Below are 20,521 nucleotides of genomic sequence, written 5' to 3' on the forward strand. Positions count from 1 at the left end.
TCTCTGTGAACACCATCTTGTACTGGTTCTGTTAGGACTTTCCAGAGTACCCAGAGGCACCCTACAAACATTTATTGCACTTCCAGGTTAACAGCACCTTTGGTCTCCTATAAATAGCTTCATACATTATCATAGATAACAGGCACTTCCTTGAAGCTCTTCTCATCCATAGAAAATGTAAAGATTCATTTTTCATTCTCCTAATATGCTGATGTGAAAAGCATATATTTTGTGTGTGTAAATTTGAGTTATTACCTGTGCTGCCACTTTCAACTTATCTGTGTTAAGGTATTTAAAAGTTGCTCCTTGGCTTCTATTAAGACTTCCAAATGCTGGGTTCCGTTGTTATGATTAGATACTAACATCATTACTAAGGTTCTTTCTCAGGCTCTCTAATCTGACCTACATATTGTCACTGTCGGGCAGAAACCTCATCCATATTTTCAGATTTCAAATAAAGCCTTTTTTCATTTTCTGAAAAGATACGGTTTTGGATATAAAAGGTTTTCTCCCACCAGCGACGATATGTGACCCTAAAATGAGGCTTTGTTACTTTTTGAAAGAAGAAATATTCCATTCTTCCTCTCAAAAGTTCTGTTCCTAAAGCATAAAACACACCCTTGCCCAATTTCAATACAAGCATGGGGTTTTGTGCTACAGCATTACTTACTATTACAGTGGCTTATGGTGGCTAATGTTAGCTGTGGTAAGCAAAGCTGATATAGATGATGCTGTAGCTGACATTACTGAGGCAGTTCACTGACTTTATGATTCTACTCTACTGTTACAGTACATTATTATGCTATGGCTACATTTGACTACAATTAGGGCTATGATCGGGCCCAAAAAAATCTGTCCTGGCCCTACGTGAACCTGCATAGTTTCTGTCTGAGCCTGACCCGAGGCCAAACCATCACAGTTATTTTGGTCCCAAGCCTGGATAAAAAGACGAGAATTTCCTCTGTAAAATAAATAAGATATATTCTTTTTAATATTAACACATTAATTACAAGCTAAAGTCAACTAAAGTATTTTCATTGCACTAACAGACTTTGTGACACAGTCTCCGACATGTGCCTTCTGGAATGTTCAGCGCAGCCCAGAAACTGTCATACGCCATATTAAATAGAGATTGTATAACATGTCTCCTCATTATTGAGAGGCGGGAGTCAGGATACATCATTCATGACATTACACAAACCTTAAGGTCTGCATAACGAAAAACACAAACACACAAAAACCGGAAGTTTGCACGAACCTGACCTGATCCAAGCCCAAAGGTATTTTGAGAAATTACAGCATGGCCAAACACGGCGGTTGGGTGGGTCAGACCTTATTAGATTTGGACAGAGAATAAAAGCTGTAGCTACAATGGCTGCTGTTCAGCAAAACGTTTCATAGTCTCACTTTCAGGAGCTAATCCAATAACACGCTCCATTATGCAGAAAAGCTTTGTGAGTATTTACACTGCAAGTGCTTGTTGAGCTTTTACTGTTAGTGTTACATTGTCTTTTGTACTTTCAAGGAATGCCTGTATTGATTTTTTAAACAAATCACTTTGTTATAGACTGTGGGAAACTGTGGCAATTTCACACTTCAGTCAGGGTCTCTTCTGGAGAAGACTTTGGTGTTCATGAAATGTACACTTACAAGTTTTAGTAGTTTAGAAAGAGAGTTAATAAATATGGCGGATAACCTTTCAGTGTATTTATTTTAATTTCTGACTTAAAGCACAATATGTAGGAATGTAGCACATACATTTTTTTCAGAATATAAGTTCTGCTGTTCCGCCCGTTCATTTTTTATTACTGCTTTATTTTCCCTGTATATGATAATACGTGTGCTATGGGCTTTAGTTGTCCTGACTACTGTTTATGAAATGATAAGATGGAGAGAAGCGGGCATTGTACTGTTGTGTTGACTGAGGCTGGTCAGGTTACAGAATACTGTATCGGGGGTGAAAGGATCATATCTTGTTAATCCTCTTTATTGAACGTGCACTGCAGTGCTGAGCCGTAGAGTCATGCTGTTTGTTTGTTTACCTTTCAAACTGTAGTGACAGTAGTGTTGTCCACTGGACGACTTCCATATTATTTTCTGAGTCACTATTGCAGTTTGCTGGCTTTTTGTAATAATTTCCCTTGATCTTTAGCTGCATTATTAGTTGAAAATACAGAAATATGACTGCTTTGTTTAAGCTCCACACAAATGTTATTGTGCCTTATTTTTCTTTCATTTCTATAGTTAAAAGATATTCCTTCAAACTATTTCTTCACATTTCCATATTTTGCTGTTTATTTTGCTATTTGCTACCCTACATCCTCTTTGTGCCGGTATATCATTGACAGTATGTTTCCTTGATAGCGTCCATTTGTTTGCATACAGTACAGTAAACAGTAAGTTCTGTCAGTAAGATAGGTTACATTATGAAAAATAGCCCTTTCCCATGCGCTGATGACCCATGTCAGCTACGCCTCCAACCTGATTTCCTTCCTCAACAGAGGACTTTGCACTGCAGAGCTCAGTGTTCTTGTCAGCGGAGGCCGGGTATGTGTGTTTACTTTACTGTGATGATTAGGAATTATTAATGCGAACTGGCATGTCATCTACCATTTCTGTGTTAGAACACCTGTGTCTGTGAGAAGTTTTGTTCATTTTTGCCATAGCCACAGCCTATGGTTTATGAGGTTTATGATGTGATTAGATGTTGAATTAGCTGTTGAAAGCAAACACAGGTTAGAAAGCTACCAAGAGTATGAATGGAAGAGACGTGTGTGGCGCACATGACTAATGCTTTTTTAGAGTGTGTGTGTGTGTGTTTGTGTGTGTGTGTGTGTGTGTGTGTGTGTGTGTGTGTGTGTGTGTGTTTGTGTTTGTGTTTGCACATGTCCCTGGTTACGCTGCAAAGCCCTTGTCTTACCGGTTTTCCCGGCCCTTTTATAGAGCTTTTCTTCCTGTCAGCCTGCTATTCTGTCTGCTTCCAGGAAGGAGCCTATGTCTTTGCAGCTAAGGGTGTGTGTGTGTTCTCTTCGTTCGCTCTAGCCGTGGCCATCATCTCAGCTGCAGGCAACCGTCTCTCTATCAAACACACATAACACACTCAGGATGGAAGGGGAGTGTTTTCCTGAGGGTCCAGACCTGGGAGACATGAGCGAGGAGGAACTGTGGGAACTGATCAATGACAACCGCCACCGGATCTCCTTGGGGGTGCGGCCGTGCATCTTGATCCCGTACCTGAGGCAGGCCAGGGTGCTCGCTGAGATGGACGAGGATGAGATCATCTCCAGCCACAACCTCACCAACCGCAGCATGAGAACCAGTGAGATTTCTGACTTGGCTTTTTGCTTCTTGGATCTTAAACAATGTTACAAGCCTGTCCGTGGGGTTATGGAGGATGTAGCGTGCCTCGTGGATTGTGCTCCGTCCTCTTTTACTGCACCTGATTTGTTTACACTGATTGTTGAGGGTATTGCCAAGACACAGAAGGAATTCCAGCCACACAATATTTATTAGTAAAACAAAAAATATGTTACGCTGCCTGACAGAGTTTGAGAGTGTATTGGCCTGCTTATCATATTTATTTTCTAATCTTGATTGTGGTTATTGTAGAGAACAATTGTTAGCTTGCTTTCTCTAAAGATACATGAAATTGCAGTGCTTTTACTAGATACTAGATTAAGACATTCATAGAGGAATCACTTATCTTGAGATTGAGTCTGCTGATTCAAGGGTTAGGGTTGGATTTTTAGACAACATTATGTTTTCCTCTACCATTCCCAGGCTATATGCTGGACTTGCTGAGGACCCAGGGGAGGAATGGGGCTGTGGCTTTGCTGGAGAGCCTGATGATCCACTACCCCAGCCTGTACACCCAAGTCACTGGACGCAAACCCAGCACTGAGCCTTCAAGATTCAGTGGTCAGTGGCTTTAAGTGCTCTTAATTTTAAGGGGATATTTGTCTTAGTTTACCTTGCTTTATGTCTGACTTGCGTTGGTCTTCTCGCAGGCCTGATAAAGTACTCGGAGCTGACAGAGTATCTGGTCAGAGCCGTGACGGGGATGCAGAAGGAGCTCCAGGAGGCGCGCTGCGAGGCTAGTAAAAAGAGTGCTCACTGTGCCTCCCTGGAGTTGGAGGTTAGGCAGATAATGGACCTGGAGGAGAAGTCCAGAGGCCTTCAGACTGAAAACGAACGCATGCGGAGACACTTGTGTTCTTTGCAGCGTGACGTCACCAAGCTTAAGGATGAAAAGTGTGACGTGTATATGCGCTACACAGCAGCTATCGAAGAGAAATCAGCTGTAAACATGCGCCTCCATGACCTCAACCTGCAGGTCAGTGATCCTCTGATCTGACTGAAGTTTCTCACCTTAAAATAACTCATAAATGCAAAGAATGAGTTTCTCCTCCCTGAAACACAAAGCTGTGATCTCAGGGGAAAGTCATAAAAAACGTAGGGTTAAAGAACTGAAATCTGAGCATTGTAGCTTGATGTAAATTCCAAAGCTTACTGTATGCCTCAGTAGCCACTGTTAACAGCCTGTGAAAACAGTTGTATATTGTCTTTTGGGTCTCTGGGGAGGCTTTGCATGAGAAGATTACTTGAATGGCTTGGGCTTGGAGAGTACGAGTTTTTAGCGGAAGGCCTAGGGTCCTATCAGCACAGTGCAAAGCCCGACGCAAGTGTCTTTGCTAGTTTAAGACCAACGCAGTTGTCAATTTCCCGTCTAGCGCCTGCGTCGTTTAAATAGCAAATGCACCTGTGCCCATCTTTGCGCCCATGGGCGTGCTGGTCTTACAGGGAGGTGTGTCTAGAGTCATTTCATTGTTATTTTAACAGCAAATTAGTAAAATGTGCCTAGGCTCGTGCAAAGTGCATGCACACTTTGCTTGTTACACACACAGGGACGCGCAGCTGCACACACACATGCAAAAAGATTACAAATAAAAATATTACGGTGCAAATCCGCCATCATAATAGTAATGCACCAAGGTCCAAACGCACCTGGCTTTTAAAGGGGAGATGAGACTCTGATTGGTTTATTGCATGTTATGCCCAAAACACACCAATTATTAATGAAGACACTAAGTACTACTCTTTTGAACCATGCGCCTGACGCACGGACCCTTTTTTCCGCTGTCAAACTAGCAAAAGTGGATTTGGACACGCCCTAAACACACCTGCACCAGGCGCTTCACACCGTGCACTTAGATTGTTAAAATAGGGCCCCTAGGGTTACAAACTGGGATTGTGGAGTTTGAAAGATTTGTACCTTGTCACAGGAATCAAAATAATATAATACAAAAAATAATAAAGTTTATTTCTATAGCACCTTTAAAAACAAAAGTTTACAAAGTGCTTTGACAGAAGCACACACACACACATCAGTACACATCATTGTAATCGTTAAACTTGAAGATGGGACACCTTTAAAGGGCAGTAAAAACAACAATGAATAAATTAAATTAAATTTTATTAACAGATGATGGGGTAAAAAGACGATAAAAGAGAGGACATCACATAAAAGCAAGTCTATAAAAATGAGTTTTAAGAAGTGATTTAAAAGAAGTCACTGATGCACAAAGCCTCTTCTCCTCTGGCATAACCCTTTAGTCATGGCTCGGTATGATGAGTGCCATAAAAGAGCAGACACCCTTTTGATACACTTATCGCAGTTGATACATGGTCGCTGAGTGTTTCAGTCATGGCTGAATCAATTTTTACAGACAAAAATGTATTTATTAAACGATTAATTGAACAAAATGGATAGCGGAAATTAGAGCTGGGCGATATGAAGAAAATGAAATATCACAATATACTTGACCAAATACATTGATGTCGATACTGCGTCAATATTTTAGGGTTGACTATTGGTGCTTTCACAAAATATTTACACAATGAGATGCGGATCCAATGACTAAGTGGGTAAAGGCAAATAAGTTCAGAAAATGACATCACTTTACTGTAATGCAGCCTTTGAAACCAGGAAAAGACAACACTTGTGTCATATATTGCAATATCCAAAATTTAGGACGATATCTAGCCTCATATATCGATGTCGATATAATATCGATAAATCGCCCAGCCCTAGCGGAAATAGTCTTAGTTGCAGCCCCTTCAGCATTGTTGTTCTTGTTTGGTGTCAGATATATCAGCTGCAGACTGAGCTGCAGAAGGCCCAAATGGAGAATGATTTCCAGAAGAAATGCTCGCTCAGGTGTGCCTCCCCTGCTGACACTCCGCGACTGCAAGAAGAAGTCAGGAGTCTGCGCTGCCAGCTGGTGAAAGTGGAAAAACTGGACCCAGTGAGAATAATCATTTAATCATTCTGTGTTATCAGCTGATTTATGTGGAGTACTGTACTATACTGTTGGCACATATTCGTAAGACAGTGAAAGTAAAATAGCCGCTTGTGTCGTCATGTTTGTATCTCTGTTGCTGTGTCTCTGGCAGGCCCGTGAGGACATCCTGGCCCAGGACCTGGCGGAGGCCATAGACAGCCAGGTGGAGCTGGCAGAGCAGCTCAGGTGTTACAGAGAGGAGAACGAACAGCTGCTCGCAGACAAGCAGGGGGTGGGTGTGTGGGTGTTTAACTGTGGCATCATGGATCAGGAAATGTCATGCAAATACAGTAAAACATCTACTACACTGAAAAGAGCCATTTTGATTATGCAACTGCTACCATGACGTACACAAGCCTTTGGCCAGAGGAAAACTTCTAATTAAAGCTATTTTCTGACTCATCATGGAATGGAATTTCCAAATCTCATTTTCCAGGCCTAGAAAAATCATGGAACTTTGTTGCGTTACTTTCGTTACAGTGATCCTCCGTGGTAGGGTTGGGCATCGTTTGGATTGTAACAATTCTGATTCCAATTCCAATTCTTCCTTTCGATTCCGGTTCTTATCGATTCTCGATTCCGATTCTTTGAGCGGTGGAGTTGAAACGGGTCACATTTCCATAAGAGGAAAGTTTTATTTTGATTCAATGGTGGTTTGTAGTTTGACGGGGCTTTTTCACTAGAGCGCTGCTTACTGTGCTCCAAGGCTGCAACACAAGAGAACCTGGCTGCTTCAGAAACCAAAACTTGTGCATATTAAATTGGGTAGCGATGATCGGATTTGAAACCAAATCCTCTAAACGATTCCAAACGATTCCAATAAAGAAACAATTCTACTGGAATTGTAATTTTTTAAACGATTCCAAGTAGGAATCGGTTCTCGATGCCCAATCCTACTCCGTGGATAACCTTCCACGTATTTATTTTCTGTAGATATTGACGTAACCTAGGCCTATAATATGCATCAACGCGTGATGTTTTCTTTACTATTGCGTGCGTTTATTCATTTTCCGTCTCTCCCTGTGTATGCCAGCTAGTTGAAAATAAAGTTGGAATCTGGTATGTTTGAATAATGCCGGGTAAGTGTACATTCATCATTTCATGGTTCTCTAATGGCCGATACAATTTGCATCGGTCAATAGAGAAGTGATGAAATAGTTCAGAAATTTTGTCAATGAAAATTTGTGGGAACCCTGTACTATATACACCATCATTATCTATTTCAGAGAACACAGAAGTTTCCATGTGGCTTAGTAGCGTTGACTCGCTCATCAAATCCTGTACATCTATAACATAGCCCTAAAACACTTGAGGCCACACTAGAGTAACGTGTGTCTATTTGCGTTCAGCTCTTGGATCAGAAGGAGTGCCTGAGCCTCCAGGTGCAGCAGCTGACCCTGGACTGTAAAATGCACCAGCAGAAGAGCACAGTGATTCAGAACCAGATGAAAGAGCTGAAGGCAGAGAGAGACCAAGTAAGGAACTTTTAAAAACCTCGCAACTCAAATTGTCCTGTCTCCCGTAAAGATGAATTCACTTTTCCAAGCAGTATTTTCTGTTTTACATCATAGACTGTAAGAATAGAGGAAGTAGCAGCCGTGATGTTACTCATTGGTATGTGGACTGCCATTTCAAAGCCTCTAGTTTGGCAATATGGCCTTTGCCGTCTTGGTTTTTTGAAACCAGATGTGACAACTTTTGACGACAGGGTGGAGCTGTGTAGGATGACGTGGACAAGCCAGTGTTATGGTTACAATGGGGCTACGCTAAGCTAAATACTAAAGAGGGAAAGTTGAACCTTTCTGAAGCGAGTCATCCAGTGGAGATTTACCGGCAGGCCGTGTACCTTCAGGTACTGATGCCATTCATCTGCATGTACGGCAGTACACAGAAACTCAGCAAACCTTCCCTTAAGTTACCAGCTAAAGCTAGTGGAGGATAGCTAGCTTGGTTAGACTAGATTTTTAGGCGACCAAAATGTTCTAACTAACTTTGATGAAGTGACAACACACAGTCAGAGGGTCTAAGTTTAAGATGAAAACATGGACAACACCCAAGGAAGAGTTTTCAGCTATTTAAATAGCTCACTGATGCTGATGATATTTACTCCTTAGGTATTAAAATTGGGTATTGAATGACAAGGCATTTTTCGATACTTGATACTATAGAGGCAATTCAGTCGGTGCCTAAAAGTATTGAATTTGGTACCCAGCCCTACTTGTTGTGGAGAGTATCAAATATCAACCCCTCTCATTTAGATCTTACTGTCTGAAACGCCCTGTTGTGTGTGTGTGTGTGTGTGTGTGTGTGTGTGTGTGTGTATGTGTGTGTGGGTGTGTAATTATTTATGTCTCTTTGAAATGGGACATGAATTAAGTTATCATTAACAGTAATTACTATTCTACAAATTGAGCATTATTAAAATCAAAGTACAAAACTTTTACGCGTACATAAATGTAGTGTTTAGCTGTATTATACCAGTCGATGCCATGCAGGAATGATTCATCTTAAAGCGTTTCTTATTTGTCTTCCAGTAGCTCTTTTAAACATCATTGGGCTTGAACTGAACAATCCAGCCACACCATAACAGCTGTCAGGTGGCCACATAGCTGCAAGCTGCTCCACTTGAGCTGTGCACAACACAAGACTATAATATGATAATAGATGACAGCTCCGGGGTATAAATAGTCAATCATGCATTTAGTTTATTTATTTATTTATTTATCCTTTATTTAGCCAGATATCAACCCGCCCACTCCGCTCTGCATCAGCCAATCTGCTTGCTGCCCCCCTCAGCGAAATCCCGACTGTTTGCTATCCCTATATATATATATATATATATATATATATATATATATATATATATATATATATATATATATATATATCTTTCTTGAAGCTGCACTTTCACATGGCTCTTTGTAGTTTTGCTTATTTAAAGCTAATGTACTTGCACTTACTACTTGTTGTCTGGAGTTTGCACCTTCAGGGTTGAAAGCACTTAATTGGAAGTCGCTTTGGATAATAGCGTCAGCTAAATGACATGTTATGTAATGTAATGTAAAAATATTTTCTTCCAGGAAGTCCTGGTCAAGACGTCGGCATAAGCAGTTTCACAAAACAAAACAAACTAATTTCACATGTTAGAAGACATCAAAGCAACACAATGGAAATAGTAAAGAAAAGAGGCATACGGGTCATACTGTACCAGCGGAATCCATAACACATTACACCTAAGTCAATGGATATGTTAAACAGCAACATGTTTTCTTCAGGGCAGTTTGTAAAAGACCTTTAAATGTGTTCAAAGATGGGAGGACTTGTAAGGAAATTATGTTTTGCAGCTTTTCTTCCATGCCGGTGGTGCATCAAAAGAAAAAGCAGTTTTTTCATGCTCTGAGTGCACTCAGGGATTTAAAAAAATCGGATTTGTAGATCTAGTAATGCTGGTATATAAAAGGATAAAAGGTTGGACATATAAGTAGGCAGTTCACCTACCAATGTCTTGACAATAGATAGCAGCATGTGCATTTTTCTCCTCTGGTACAGAGAGGACCATTCAAAGATTCATATAAAATGCAATAGCGAGTGCTTAAGCCTGAATTTGTCACAAAATGTGATGCAGCGTGATATGCAGAATCCATTTTTTAAAGTAGTTGCATCTACATGTGACTGAGGGGTTGGCATACATTGTGTTTCATGCCTCTCGCTCTTTCATTAAAAAAATAAAAAAGCTGGCAGAAAATTCCAGTACTTGACAGGAAAATCTGACTTCCTAAATTTTAAAACAAGGCAATTGTCATTTGAATTTCCAGATGTTCTATTATATCCATCATATTGTTGGATCAAATAATTAAGATATATTTTAGCTTTAAACACAAACACACCAAAAAGACCCCTTGTCTTACAAGATATACTATGCTGAAATTTTGCTTCAAAATCTGATTGCATCATTAAATGTAAGGTTTTTTTTGTAACATGCATTATAAACAGTGAGGTAGGCATATGATTCAAACATGGGTGCTTCTCCAAGTGTCTATCATGTGTTGTTCCTGAGTTGTTGTGTTCACAAGAATGTGTCAAAAAATAGAAAGCTACTAGCCACATATACCACTTTGACGTCATTCTGCATACCACACGCCAGCTTCGCAGTCATGTACTGTATATTAATTCTCAATACTCAACAATCCCTTACTCAGATGCATATCATCGGGTTTAAGTTACAGGTGACGGGTTAGACCATTGTGCTTATTCTGATTTTGTGATTTCTACATGAGGCAGGAACTCAGCCTGATTGTGTTGTGTTTGCTTTCATGAACAAGAAACAAGGTGTGTCCATTTTGAAAAAATAGTAGCTATGTAAAGTAAATTTGAACGATTCCCGTTCCTATAGGCGTACCTGTCCAGAGATGAGGCCCAGGCCATGATCGCCCGCATCCTGGCTGAGAAGGACACCCTGAGATGTCAGCTGGTGGAGCTCCAAGAGCAGGTCTTCAGCCTGCAGGCCAAACGCAGCCCCAGAGGACAACGGCAAAGTTGTGATGTAATTTCTCACACAAGCACACATCAGCACACCCATAAACACAACACATACTGACATAATAATGCTAATCTCTGTGTTTTTGTCTAAGGAGACTGAGATGGACTGGGAGAGCCTGAGATCCAGCTGTGAAGAATCCCTACTATGCCCACTCAGAACCCCTATCAGGCGTTTACTCTGCCGCATGGACGCAATCAATCCCATGTCACTGAGTTCAGAGGTGAGTGTGTGTAAATGAATGAATGAATGAATCATTTTAATTATTGTGTCATGCATAAACAACAGTATGCTGAGCCCAAACGGGCTTACAAGACACCAAGACACACAGTACGTGCATACATGCGTGCTCAGCCACAATTACTTTATTAGGGCTGGGTATTGACATTTTTGAACACTGACCAATGACTGATCAAGTGTTTGATTTTTGTTTGATTTTCAATATTTTTATTTAGTTAAAGTCCTTGTACAGCTGCTTGTGTTAAAGAATAAGGCTGACAATAGTCTATATTTTTAGTAATTGTCAACAAATACCATGAAGAGCAAAACTCCTCCTGAATTGATCTTAGCAACAAGTATTTATACTTAAGTAAATATTTTTGACCTACCTAATATAAATGTTTATAGTAGGAACCAATGGGTTTGAGACTGCATGCCACAGGCAGGGTAAGGAAGGTATTGAGAGACGGACAAACACATTGTTGGCTTTGGTCTATTTTTGGGATTTGTAGACAAAAAGAAAAATATAGAATAAAGCCAGCCATAACCTTTAAAGCAGCATTAAACAGAGATATTTTTTTTAAAGTTGGAAATATTTGGCAAAATTCAAAAAATAGTTTTTCGTATTGAAAATTTGTTAAAAAAATAGCCAGGCCTAGATTTGATTTCTGCTTTTAAAGTCCATACATTTTTTTACTGATCATTTTTGCAAGATTTAAAGCAAAATCTTGATTATTGCAGTTTTTATAGAGTAAATAATGAATATGTGTCTGTACATGTATGCCATGTGTATGTGTACAGTGTGAAGATTCTACGGCAAGTGTCCGATCCCGAAACCCAGAGCCCCCCAGTCCAGAGTCTTTCCGCAGAAGAGAGGAAGCTCTATACGCAGACAGCAGGTGTGTGTGTGTGTGTGTGTGTGTGTGTGTGTGTGTGTGTGTGTGTGTGTGTGTGTGTGTGTGCACATTCACCTACAGTACCGACCTCACTCTGTGTTTGTGCTCATGCTTTTTTTGGAAAGTATATCATTAGTTCCAGCTTATAACAGAGTTGACATTACACCCAGCAGGAAGGTGGACTTGCTGTTTTATTGACCTCTGCATTCCTTTCTGCTAACATGTCGACATCCAGTTTCAAGTGGATTAATAATTTACAGATAAGAGGAGCTTAACTAGGATCTAATGCTAACTAGAGATAGGCAAAATGCTTTCATTACACCATCAGTTAGTATGCTTCCTCCGCCTCTCCGCCCATGCCTTTGGCACTTGGCAACAAACAGGCAAAATGTCACCAACTGGAATGGAGCATGCCAAACTGCTTTTTTTGCCATCTAACAAATTTCTTCTGACTTTATTTTGTAGTAACGAGTAACAAAGATGCTTAGGGGAAATGTATCAGAGTAAAAGTATACATTTTATTTAGGAAATGTAGTAGAGTAAAAGTAAAGCTTTCCAGAAATATAAATAACGAAGGAAAGTACAGAAACTTGAAAATTCTACCTAAGTACAATAACAAAGTATTTGTTCTTCGTTACATTACAACACTATACCCACCGAACCAGTCTGTGTGTTGTAATAGGGCAGATGATTATCTCACACTTAGCATTAAAGTAAGCTTTTTATCACGAGATTAACGTTCTTTTTGGCCTAGCAAACTTTGTAGATTTTTTCAAATGCTGTTGCTACAACTAGTAACTTTAGAAAAACTACAACACCACACCGGATCTAGCTAGACCGGAAACAAAACAGGCACACCGCACACACTTTGTTTGGGCTTGCGAGCCGGCGAGAGTAGTAGGCTAACGTTACGTTTTGAATGGATGCCGGTAAGATTCTGAATGGAAAGTTTACTTTTAAAAGTTGCCAAATGGTTCCATTGACAAGACCAAAGTGATCTGTGTGTTTTGTTGTTGTGAACTGAGCTATTATCGCAGCACGTCCAGTCTGAAATACCACTTGATGGCCAAGTACACAGCTGATGGCCACGCACACAGCTGATGGCTGAGCACACAGCTGATGGCCGAGCACGCAGTTGATGGCCGAGCACACAGCTGATGGCCAAGCACACAGCTGATGGCCACGCAAACAGCTGATGGCCACGCACACAGCTGATGGCAACGCACACAGCTGATGGCCGAGCACACAGCTGATGGCCAAGCACACAGCTGATGGCCACGCACACAGCTGATGGCCACGCACACAGCTGATGCCAATTCTCCCCCCTCGTCAAAGCCAGCCGAAAAAAGCACAAAGCAAGCCGATCAACTTTTCCATGTTGATAAGAGCATTAAAATGAGAAAAAATAATGGGACAAAAAGAAATCAAGGGACATTTACAATAGATAAAAATGTGTGATTAATGTGCGAGTTAACTGTATTAATGCGATTAAATATTTTAATCGTTTGACCGCACTACTATAAAGTAAATAACTCAGCATTATCAGTGTATGTGTACATGTTTGTATGTGCAAGAAAAGTGACCAAGACCAATCCTTTTTCTCATTTTCTCATCTTTTTCTCTTTTGCAGCTTGGACACAGTGGATACTGAATCTTTATTTGAAGACTTTGTGTTTATCCCCGATGGTATGTATAGAAAACATACAAACTTTCTTTGTTTAAGTAAATGTGTTTTTGGGTGGATGGTTTGGTGGTTTGGTGTTGTTTCACAGGACTTTAATTAGCTATTGTTCAAAGTTGAACCTGTGCCAGGGCTGTAAAGTGACACAGTAACTCACACGCACATTATTTCCTGGGAAACATCCTTGATGCCAAATGATTAAACAGCCTCTCTTTTGTTTAGTGGGGAGTGAAGACAAGCAGACACCCAGGCCTTTCTCATCTAAAGGCTCCAGCATTGATGGGTGAGGCGGTCCACTGGGCACAACATTGCTATTAATAAAGAGTTTCATATTACTAAGCATTTTTGTGTAAAACAGACGGCAGTCTACCTGAATGCGTTCAATAGACTGTAAATTGAAGGCAGTGCATGCAGTAGGTAGTAATAAATGATGGAAATAAAGTTAGTGGAGATAATAATAAATAATCGGCAATGGTTAATTTAACACAACATACCCACCTTTAGCCCATTTACTAACTTAGATTTAAAAGCTGAGCTATACTGTAAGAGCTCTGGGCATATGTAGCAGAAAGTCTGGACTTTTTTCATGTTTTATGTCTCACCAGCACACTGGATTTTACATAAATGAAACACTGATTCATTGCAAAAAATAAGGGGTGGGAATCACCAGAGGCCAACAATGCGATATCATCACAATACTTATGTCACAATACGATATTATTGCAATCTTAAACATATTGCGATATCTTAAAAGTTTTCCAACTTCAAATGATGTACCCAAAGCAAAACTTTGTCAAAAGATTCATGTTGTTCTAGTGGACTGAAAAAGCAAATGATTATATCATTCTGGTACCAAAAAGTTACATTCTCATGTGCAGTTTGTATAGTAAAAGATTGATACTTGGCATCTGTGTATCCATACAGTATTGCCACGAAAAATATTACTGTACTAGTATTGTATTGATTCCCCCCACCCTCCCATCCACCCACCCACCCATACTAAAAATGTACATACTCAATGGGTATATAAATATGGCTGTATGAACCGTAGAGTATGAAAGGACTGGCTCTGTGCTCAGTGAAAAGTAAAATGTTCCTTTCCACAAAAGTAAAAAAAAAAACGATGATCCTTAAAATAATCAAAATGTTTGATGAAGCATTCTATTCTCATTGCTCTCTCACCAGCGCGTCAAGAACCTCTTACCCTCCCTTCCTGATGCGTTCGCGTCCTAAAGCGATTCGCGTCAATGGCCGCATTCTCAGCATCTCCCTGCAGGGGGAGGCGCTGCTCAGTCAGCTGGCCGTGGTGGGAGGCAATAAGACCGGCGTGTTTGTACACCAGGTGACAGAAGGGACCCCTGCCCATACTGTTGGCATCAGCCGCGGGGCACAGATAGTGGAGGTGGGTTTAAGTGGGTTTCTGAACACTAATTCTAATCGTACTGCCTAAAGTGAAGGCGTTTCTCATAATAATGTTGCTCTGCAGGTCAGGTACGAGCAGAACCAGAAGGCTCTGAGGATGGTGCTGGAGGATTCCACTTTAGAGGAAGCTATGTGGGCTCTTGGCCAAGTCACAGGCCTCTGTCACCTCTCCCTCCGGCCAAGGCAAGATGGTACGTCCCAAAGCATGTACATAAAACACTTTTTGCCCTTGTAACCAAGATGGTATGACTCATCATAAATCATTTTCATACATTTTACTGAAGATGTTGCATCCCACTCTGAAACATATATCCATTCTTGAAGCCAAAATAGTACTTTTTTATTATAACAATACTAATTCACAGTACACACAGTAGAGAAAATCAGCTTTTGTACACACACACACAACACACAAATGTATAAACACGTACAAACATGCAAGAGGACTGTGTTCTAACAAATCACAGTGACTGTATCTCAGCCTTAGTTGGAAATAAAGGTTTATGGCTTCAGCTGTTATAAGGAAGCAGATTGTTTCTCTTGAGATTAAAGCCATGTGGCCAGCTGCCTCACGAGATAACTTATGTCACTTCTACTTGTTCATATAGCAACAGGATATGATGTTGATCAAGCTGCTGTATTTATGAGGGTGTTTTTGTTTTGCATCGTTCAAAGAATTCAACATTCTTCGAGGTACGCAAGACGAGCTACTGAGACAGAGTACAACGTGATAGCGTCATTTAATGTATCCATAGGGCATCACATAAAGACAGCACAAAACAGTGTAAAAAACACAAAACCTTAAGTTCTTTTTTGAACTTGAAACCCTTCTCCTTTTGACCCTATGGCCAACTGTTAATGGGTTATCTCATGCTTTCATACGGACTGCAGATAAGTGATGTGTGCTGTGCCAACACCATTTTGTCACTCAAGAGTTTTGCATTGTGTTGTATTTAATGGGATATTAAGCCCCTATATCAAAAGAGGATAGCATTGTTTGTCAGTCAGTTGCTTGGCTCAAACCACTACAGGAACATAAGAAGGGGTTTTAACTTTGGGCAGTTAGTTACAGCATGGTTAATGTTAAACCTTAAATGGATAGTGGAGCTTATATGACCACACCTGAAATCACGGTGTACAGCAAGTGAAGACTATGTAAATAATGTATAAGAGACAAACATAAAGTGGCTTTAGTTGAAGTGTGTTCCTCTGCCTGTTCAGACTATGAGGCGCTGCTGCAGCAGCTTCAGAGCAGTGAGACAATATCCGGAGACTCCTTCTACGTACGTGTCAACATGTCTCTCTCTGCCGGCCCCAACGGAACCCTGGCCATGTCCTGCAACGACATCCTTCATGTAACCAACACTCGGCCCGCTGGCACTGAGGACTCATGGCGCGCCAGCCAAGTTCACCCCTGCCAGCTACTGGACCTCCAGACTGGAAACGTACCCAACTATTACAGGTTGGTACACCAATGTGGAATATAGAAATGTGGGGTATACATACAGTAGGTAGGGAGTCAGAATCATCTGCATACTTGTGCAAGGAAAAGGTGAAAGGAAATCCCCACTCACAGTGCTTTAAACTGAAAATTGTAACCATTGTCTGACGGCACAGGGCACAGCGGCTTCTCATTCGAGCAATTGAAGACATGAGCTTTCAAACAAAGAAGTCTCGAAAGGTAAGAATAATCAGAAAATACTGCCACCCAGTGACTGCATCTGATATTTCACTGTGCTAACTCCTGGTTATATTTGTCTCTCACAACAGCCTGGGCGTGTGGTGGACCAGAATAAGCAGAAGGCAGTGAGAATTGTCAGCACCGGACATCATGGCAGGAACCCACTGTGGGTCAGTGTGGAGGAGGAAAATACCAAGAGCACAGAACCAGGTACAAATGCTTGCTCTTGTCTTGTCTCTGTCTGTAAAGTGGCCTGAGATAACTTCTGTTGATGATTTGACACTATCAATAAAATTGAATTAAATTGAATAGCCGGCAGCTGCACAGTAACAAAGGTGCTGTATTGCTTCTTGAATCCGCTGTTTGATAAACGTTTTGAATGTTTTTTGCATGAAAACATTTACCTCTCTCACAGTGAATTTTATTTCCTATATAGGGGATACATCTGCACCCAAAAGTTGTCTTAGCCTCATGCCCTACAGCCTGGTCACCCCCATCTTCCCACCCATCTGCAGGCCTGTCCTGCTGCTGCCCACCATCCTGGGACACAGCCTGAACAAGAAGCTGGCAGACTGGCAGGGCTTCCAGCTCTGTGAGCCTGGTAGGAAACACAGCGTCATCACATGCTGAAATTTCATAACTGTTTCCGCTGGAGCATATGCCACTGAAGACGCATGTTTAGATACGGAGAGGAGGGAAGCACCTTCCTGTGCTGACAGATAAGTCTGTTTGACTTGACAGATCAAATGTTGGCTGTCGCTGTAAACCAGGAAGGAAATAAACTTTGTAAAATACATAGTAATAAAAAAATGATATAGGCTATAAAGACGACAAATGTTTGCCAGTGTTCCCTTCAGTGGTAGAGCCCAATGAAAGTTTAATGATCTCTGTGGGAAGATTTGATTCATTACAGGGATCGGTATATTTCAGAGAACGAAATGCAGAAGAAAATGATCAATGTTCCAGGTATTGTACCAAATGAATTAAAGATAATGCCACTACTAAAGGTAAATATGGCTTCCCCCCAGTGTATTGTAAGCCCACCGGGCCTTAGTTGACCCCCATCAAGCCTAGTCTCTGGTAATCATTTTTTAATCTACTTTTAAGATGTTATCAAAGCTACAGTTGCATTGGGATGGCTTGGTTGAAAACGTACACGTAGTTATCATTTTAAATCTCCAGTTAGCTTTTAATTTTCTTTCACTTGCTTGGCTTAACAACTTTCCTGGCAGAATCCCTGCGCATATCTTCATATAGAGTTTGAAATATATTGATGAATATACATCATTTTTTCATGACCTTATCATATGACTCCACATATATCATCACCTCCCTTCTGCTCTACAGAGGTGCTGAGCGCTAGCGAGCATGCAGCCCGGCTGCAGAGGTCCGAGATCCTGGAAGAGTCCGAGCAGGGAACAAACTGCTGCTACACCCTGCAGAGTGTCGAGAAAGTTATGAAGAAGGTCAGAACATCCACAACTGATATTATATTAAAATACTTACATTGGAGGCTGGTAGCTCAAAAAGCAAAGAATGGGGCTCAGTAAATTGTGGTGTGAAAGAGAATGGAAAGGACACACGTATGTGGCTCATATTTTCTTAATGCCTCTAGCAGTGGGGCTCTAGGGAAGACGTGTTAGATGGTTGGCTGTTTCACCACGTTAGTCCAGACTGTAACCTATGAGCTTTACAAGTCTGCAGCACCCGACCCTTTACCCACAGTCCTCTACAATGTTTAGCTTTAATAAATCAGGCTGCTACAAAGTAACCACACACACCAGCCCGGCTTGTTATAACCCTCTATGCTGATGTTTATGTGGGAGACATCGGATTATTGGAGCTCATAAATACTGTCTGTCACATCCTACTTTCAAAATCAAAGAAATAATTCAGCAGTGCAGGTTTTCTTCTTGAAATGTGTTGTGAAACAAAACGCTGCTGCGTCACATTTTAAGATATGACGTAACAGTTTGCAACGTGATATACAGTAGAATTATGACAAAAAAAAAGTGTCAGATTGATTGAGGGATCATATAAACTATTTTTTTTCCTTATGTGTTTCTATCATCATTGCGCTTATTAACCATTAAAAAAAGCACACCATCTGCAACAAGACCGACACACCATCTGCATCTGGTGCATGTGGTGCTGTGTTCACATCCTGAATGAATGAATGAATGCATATATTTTTTGCATGTGCTCCTAGAAAACTGCGCTCGTGCTTATTTAAAAATCCTCTTTCTTTAACCCATATCATTCCTCCTCCAGGGGATTCACTGTGTGCTGCCATTGGGGCTGGACTGCGTGCGGCGGCTGCACCGGGCCCAGATCTTCCCTATTATCATCTTCATCAGCCTGTCTGCGCGCAGTGCACGGAAACTTAAGTAAACCCTCCTTCTTCTTCTTCATGCCAATGCTGACAGAGCTCACCTCGTTGCTTATTATTTCTCTGCAATCACATTTAGATAATCACTCTAGGCAAACTTGACGACCTCACTGATATCTGCCATAGTTTCCATGTTTCCTTTTTGTCCTTTAATTGACTCCACGTAAAAGCCCCAAAATAGATACTGGACTACAATAGAGCTCTTTGGAGCAGTTTGTGTTTTCTGTTGGAGGTGGTAAGTCCCTTTGGGGTGGACTTTGGGCTTTTTCACTTGCATGTAATAACATGCACAAAAAAGATATATATATAACACAATAAAGGAAAGGAAAAAGGCAAAAAGCATGATATGAGCACTTTAAAGTAACAGTAAACAGTTCAAATGATTAGTTATAAGAACTGAATAAATGGTTGAAATTGTTAGCTAAAAGTACCGTTAGAGGAGAAATGGTCAAATATTCAGCTTCATTTTAAGTAATAGTAGCCTATTAGTATTAGTATAGTATTAGTATGATTGCCGACCAAACTAACATAATATTCAATTGTATGAAAAACTTGGTTGGGAACCACTGCTCTACACAGTTATGATCAAAAGTCCAAAACCAAACCACCAACAAACAAACCAAAAAAATAGATAAAAAAAAAAAAAACCATGACAATATCTTCATTTATCTGGTTCATTTATACATTTCCAGGTCAAAGCTGCAGCGCCACAGCCAGTCGGAGGAGCGGCTGTTGGCTTGTTCGAAAAGCGAGGAGCCGCTGCTGGACAAGCTGCCCTGCCTGTACCACAGCGTGGCTCCGGACTCCTGGAGCGACCAGGCCTCCCTGCTCACCAGCCTGCGCTCCGTCATCTGGGAGGAGCAGAAGAAGATCGTCTGGGTGGAGCACGACCAGTGGTGAAGCAGAGGAAAAAGAGAAAAGAATCTTAGCAAACAGAAAATATATAAAAAAAAAAAAAAAAAGGATTTCTCAAAGGGCTTTGTGTTAATATTATGTTGAGAATATATTTAGCTTTACAATAAATATTTTTGTAAACACAGGTATGTATCTATGATACTTATGAGTAACTGGGTAAAAGAAGGACTCTCATAAAGTGCTATCTACTGTACGTTTTTATATATATATATATATACATATATATATATATATTTTAGGCCTTTATTTCTATAAGACAGTTTAGACTTGAAAGGGGAGAGAGAGAGAGAGAGAGAGAGAGAGGGGAGGGAGAATGACATGCAGCAAAGGGCCGCAGGTCGGAGTCGAACCGGCGGCCGCTGCGTCGAGGATTAAACCTAATCTACTGTACTTTTAAGTGTATAAAGCTGTATCATTATTCATTGTACCCAGAAACAGTT

At 40.8% G+C, this 20,521-nt stretch overlaps 1 protein-coding gene across 1 annotated transcript; it reads left to right on the forward strand.

Moving 5' to 3' along the window:
• The first annotated feature begins 3,105 nt into the window (after nucleotides 1-3,105).
• Nucleotides 3,106-20,184, forward strand: card14 (caspase recruitment domain family, member 14). The gene is made up of 20 exons (XM_028589786.1): nucleotides 3,106-3,319; nucleotides 3,781-3,918; nucleotides 4,008-4,333; nucleotides 6,147-6,305; nucleotides 6,454-6,573; nucleotides 7,691-7,816; nucleotides 10,735-10,884; nucleotides 10,973-11,101; nucleotides 11,899-11,996; nucleotides 13,624-13,679; nucleotides 13,897-13,957; nucleotides 14,860-15,076; nucleotides 15,161-15,287; nucleotides 16,318-16,558; nucleotides 16,714-16,777; nucleotides 16,867-16,987; nucleotides 17,214-17,378; nucleotides 18,125-18,243; nucleotides 19,049-19,164; nucleotides 19,859-20,184. Exons 1-20 carry the CDS (start codon nucleotides 3,106-3,108, stop codon nucleotides 20,064-20,066), a joined length of 2,955 nt encoding a protein of 984 aa, XP_028445587.1. The 3' UTR covers nucleotides 20,067-20,184.
• Nucleotides 20,185-20,521: the final 337 nt, after the last annotated feature.

This window comes from Perca flavescens, chromosome 2, assembly GCF_004354835.1.
Source record: "Perca flavescens isolate YP-PL-M2 chromosome 2, PFLA_1.0, whole genome shotgun sequence".
NCBI lineage: Eukaryota > Metazoa > Chordata > Actinopteri > Perciformes > Percidae > Perca > Perca flavescens.